We start from the raw sequence: 5,000 nt of genomic DNA, 5'->3' as shown, positions 1-5,000 counted from the left end.
GGGTTCGTTTTATTCCGAGAAGGATGCTGACTTATCCGCCATATATATACTTTATATACACACATGTAAAAAAGACCAAAAATAAAACTTTTTTTTTTTTTTTTTTTTTTTTAAATAAGAATGTTTTATTTTTGGTCTTTTTTTATCATATGTGTATATAAAGTATATATGGCGGATAAGTAGGCATCTTTCTCAGAATAAAACGCACACAATGAATAGATACGTCTTTCAAGAAAAGTTTTTTTTTCTTTCTTTCTTTTTTTTTTCTTTTTTTTTTACGTACTTATATTTTTTTTACGAGCTTCGGATATAGCTTTCTCAATAACCACAACATTGATTAGCTTTGACCATAAGGGTTTATATGATACTAAATAAATAAAATTAAATAAAATACGTATATCCATTCACTGGGTTCGTTTTATTTCGAGAAGGATGCTGACTTATCCGTTGGCTGAGTTCGTTGCTGTACGGCCGCGGTTTGTTAACTGACCACAATAGTTTTTATTTCTTCTTTTAAGTTTTATTTGTGTAAGTGTATCTGGATACGTTTTCTTTTCTTTTCTTCTTTCTTCTTTCATCATCATCAATGTCTTTATTATTATCGTTATTGTTCTCCTCTTCATCATCATTATTATCATCATCATCATCATTCATAATCACCATCATTATCATCGTCTCTTTGTCCTTTTATTCTTCTTTTTACTATTATGATTTCTTTTATCTTGTCATCATTATTACATTTTTTATCGATGTGGGGATTATCTTCCTTATCATTATCATCACTCTTGCTGTCTTACGTCTTCTCATTATAATGGCTATTTTTTTTTTTTTTTATTTTTTATTATTATTATTTTTTTTTAATCACTGTTATTATCGTTATGTCATTACAATTCTAAAAATTATCCTGATATAATGATCAACGCAATTAAAATTATCTTTTTCCCTATTGATATTGTTATCATGATAAGGATAGTAATAAAGATAATAAAAACAGAGTAACAGTAAGTGATAATAATAACAATAATAAAAAAGGTGGTGATATCATTAATATTAACAATACTATTATTGGTACTACTAAGTATATATATACAGGAATAACTATTGACAATAATCATTATTACTAAGAATACCATTTCCATTATCTTCCTCATCACATCATTACCCGTATCCTGTTGTCATCTCATTTTCCGTCTTAGATAACGTAAATATTTCTCCTTTTATCCCCCTGTGAGTGACAACTGAATCTTCTCTTTTTAGACAGGGAGAAGCTGCGTCTCTGATAACAGGCTATAAATTGTCTCCTTAGCTGAATAGAATGGCAGGCACCGTCGCTATAATATAACTGATTTTACTTCCAGTCGTTTTCTGTCACCCACGCACTCGGTTTTTTTTGTTTTTTTTTTACTTTTTTTCGTGTCATAATTTTTGTTTTGGTGATGTGATGGTTTTTGATGAATTTTCTTCTTTGTAGATTTATGTTTTGTTGATTTTATTCGATTCTTTAGGAAGCTTTATCGTCTTCGGTTGATGTGGTATCAAGTCTTGGTCGTCGTCTTCTCGTGAAGTCTACGGGTTCTTCACACCCTATTTCAGCCGAGAAATTGTCGTTCACAGAAAACGGGAAACTTGTTTTTGAGGAGGAACTTGTACTCTTTTGCTTATATTTCCTTGTTGTATTTTTTATCTTCTGAAAAATCATCGGATTGTACGCTTAACCAATTCATAAAATTCACAAGAAAGTATAGCATATTCTTCAAAATTTTATGTTTAGATGTCCTGTTTTAATGCTGTATTAAAGCTGGCTTGCCGCGTACATTACTGTTAGACGTTCATGTTTTATAGATCAGCTGCCCCACTTTCAGATGATTGCGTGGACATTTTTATGATGCATTTACTCTTTATGAAATTCAAATGAGTAATTCGACTTTGAAGTGTGATTACTTTCTTGATTTTGCATTTCCCTCCAAGTCCCCATCTTGTTGGCTGTCTCTGTCTGTTAGTCTTACTGTCAGTCTTTTCGTGTCTCTGTCTGTTAGTCTTACTGTCAGTCTTTTCGTGTCTCTGTCTGTATAAAACTGCTTGTCTGTCTGTCAATATACTTCTCTATCTTTTTATTTATTTATTTATTATTATTATTACAATTTACTTATTTATTTGTTTTTAGTTTAGTTCAGTTGATAGAACCGAACCGACAACACATGCTTAGCATATGGATACTTTTCTCCTTCTCTCTCTTTTTATTGTGTCTACCTTTCGACCCTTCCTCCCTCACTCGTTTCCCCCTCCCCCTCTCTCCCTCCTTCCCTTCCCTCCTCTCTCTCTCTCTCTCTCCCTCCTCTCTCTCTCTATCTCTCTCTCCTTCCCACCCCTCCTCTCTCTCTATCTCTCTCTCCTTCCCTCCCCTCCACTCTCTCTATATCTCTCTCTCCCTCCCTCACCTCCTCTCTCTATATCTCTCTCTCCCTCCCTCCCCTCCTCTCTCTCTATCTCAATCTCCCTCCCTCCCCTCCTCTCTCTCTATCTCTCTCTCTCCCTCCCTCCCCTCCTCTCATTCTATCTCTCTCTCCTTCCCTTCCCTCCTCTCTCTCTATCTCTCTCTCCCCTTCCCTCCTCTCTCTCTATCTCTTCCCTTCCATCCTCTCTCTCTCTCTCTCCTTCCTTTCCCTCCTCTCTCTCTCTCTCTCCCTCCCTCCTCTCTCTCTATCTCTCTCTCCCTCCCTCCCCTCCTCTCTCTCTCTCTCTCTTTCCCTCCCTCCCCTCCTCTCTCTCTCTCTCTCTCTCTCCCTCCCTCCCCTCCTCTCTCTCTATCTCCTTCCCTTCCCTCCTCTCTCTCTATCTCTCTCTCCCTCCCTCCCCTCCTCTCTTTCTATCTCTCTCTCCCTCCCTCCCCTCCTCTCTCTTTATCTCTCTCTCCCTCCCTCCCCTCCTCTCTCTCTATCTCTCTCCCTCCCTCCCTCCTTCCCTGTACCTACCTACCTGTCCCTCGCTCCTACCCTCCCTCTCCCTTCATTCCCTCACCTATCTACCTTACCTATCTACCTTACCTATCATGTTAGAAGCCCAGCGCTGTGCCCTGACCGATGCCCCCCCTTCCCTCCTCCCAGGATGCTGGTGCCAGGGAGACCGAAACGACATACGAAGACGAGAGGTGGTGCAAGGGGGCAACATCACCCTCACGTGCTACGCCGAGCCAGGGCATCTCCGGACGGTAAGCCTTGGCTGTTGCTTCTCGTTGGGCTCTCATGACGCTTGGCGAGTCTCGGGTGAGAAGTGGGAGTCCAGTGTTGAGGTTATAATGAGTCAGATGCAGGTAGAATGGACACGGGGTGTATGAGGTAGTGAGGCTCCATTTCAAGGGAGAGGGAGAGGGAGAGGGAGGGGGAGAGGGAGATGGAGGGGGAGGGGGAGAGGATGGAAGAGAGGGAGAGGGAGAGGAGAGGGAGAGGGAAGGGGAGAGGGAGGGGGAGATGAGAGGGAGTGGGAGAGGAAGAGGGAAGGAGAGAGGGTGGGAGAGGGAGAGGGAGAGGGAGCGGGGAGAGAGGGAAAAGGAAGGTAGGAGAGAGGGAGGGGGAGAGGGAGAGGGAGGGAGGGAGAGGGGAAGGGAGAGGGAGGGAGGGAGAGGGGAAGGGAGAGGGAGGGGGAGGGGGAGAGGGAGAGGGAGAGGGAGAGAGAGGGAGGGAGGGAGGTGGGAGAGGGGGAGGAAGAGGGAGAGGGAGAGGGAGAGGGGGAGGGGGAGAGGGAGAGGGAGAGGGAGAGGGAGAGGGAGGGAGAGTGGGAGAGGGAGGGGGAGAGGGAGAGGGAGAGGGAAGAGGGAAGGATAGAGGGAGGGGGGAGAGGTAGAGGGAGAGGGAGAGGGAGAGGGAGAGGGAGAGGGAGAGGGAGAAGGAGAAAGGGAAAGAGGAGGAGAAGGAGAGGGAGAGGGAGATGGGGAGAGGGGAGGGAGAAGGGGAGGGAGAGGGGGAAGGGGAAGCGGAGGGAGAGGGCGAGGGAGAGGGAGAGGGAGAGGGAGGGGGAAGGAGAGAGAGACGGAGAGGGAGAGAAAGACGGAGAGGGAGAGAAAGACGGAGAAGGAGAGGGAGAGGGAGAGGGAGAGGGAGAAGGAGAGGGAGAGGGAGAGGGAGAGGGAAAGAGAGGGGGAGAGGGGGAGGGAGAGGGAGGGGAGAAGGGAGAGAGAAACGGAGAGGGAGAGAAAGACGGAGAGGGAGAGGGATGGGGAGAGGGAGAGGGAGGGGGAGGGAAGGGGGAGGGGGAGAGGGAGAGGGAGAGGGAGAGGGAGGGGGGAGAGGGAGAGGGAGAGGGAGAGGAAGGGGGAGAGGGGGAGGGAGAGGGAGAGGGAGAGGAGAGAGGGAGAGGAAGAGGGAAGGAGAGAGGGAGGGGAGAGGTAGAGGGAGAGGGAGAGGGAGAGGGAGAGGGAGAGAGAGGGAGGGAGAGCGAGAGGGAGGGGGAGAGGGAGAGGGAGGGAGGGAGAGGGGAAGGGAGAGGGAGGGAGGGAGAGGGGAAGGGAGAGGGAGGGGGAGAGGGAGAGGGAGAGGGAGAGGGAGAGGGAGGGAGGGAGGGAGGGGGAGAGGGAGAGGAAATGGGAGAGGGAGAGGGAGAGGGGGAGGGGGAGAGGGAGAGGGAGAGGGAGAGGGAGAGGGAGGGAGAGTGGGAGAGGGAGGGGGAGAGGGAGAGGGAGAGGAAGAGGGAAGGATAGAGGGAGGGGGAGAGGTAGAGGGAGAGGGAGAGGGAGAGGGAGAGGGAGAGGGAGAGGGAGAGGGAGAGGGAGAGGGAGAGGGGGAGGGAGGGGGAGAAGGAGGGAGAGGAGAGGGAGAGGGAGAAGGAGCGGGAGGGGGAGAGGGAGAGAGGAGGGGGAAGTGGAGGGAGAGGGAGAGGGAGAGGGAAAGAGGGAGAGGGAGGGGGGAAGGAGAGAGAGACGGAGAGGGAGAAAGACGGAGAGGGAGAGAGACGGAGAGGGAGAGAAAGACGGAGAAGGAGAGGGAGAGGGAGAGGGAGAGGGAGAG

At 47.9% G+C, this 5,000-nt stretch overlaps 1 protein-coding gene across 1 annotated transcript in view; it reads left to right on the top strand.

Moving 5' to 3' along the window:
• The window catches only part of LOC113810696 (hemicentin-1), a gene marked incomplete at its 3' end in the record, with an annotated part of 91,267 nt that overhangs the window by 39,789 nt on the left and 46,478 nt on the right, over positions 1–5,000 (top strand). The window contains 1 exon segment of the mRNA XM_070119359.1: positions 3,105–3,208. Coding sequence (XP_069975460.1) covers positions 3,105–3,208 — 104 coding nt within the window.

Source organism: Penaeus vannamei, unplaced genomic scaffold, assembly GCF_042767895.1.
Source record: "Penaeus vannamei isolate JL-2024 unplaced genomic scaffold, ASM4276789v1 unanchor74, whole genome shotgun sequence".
Taxonomy (NCBI): Eukaryota; Metazoa; Arthropoda; class Malacostraca; order Decapoda; family Penaeidae; genus Penaeus; species Penaeus vannamei.
The sequence above is the reverse complement of the archived record's forward strand: the minus strand, read 5'-3'. Positions and strand labels throughout refer to the sequence as shown.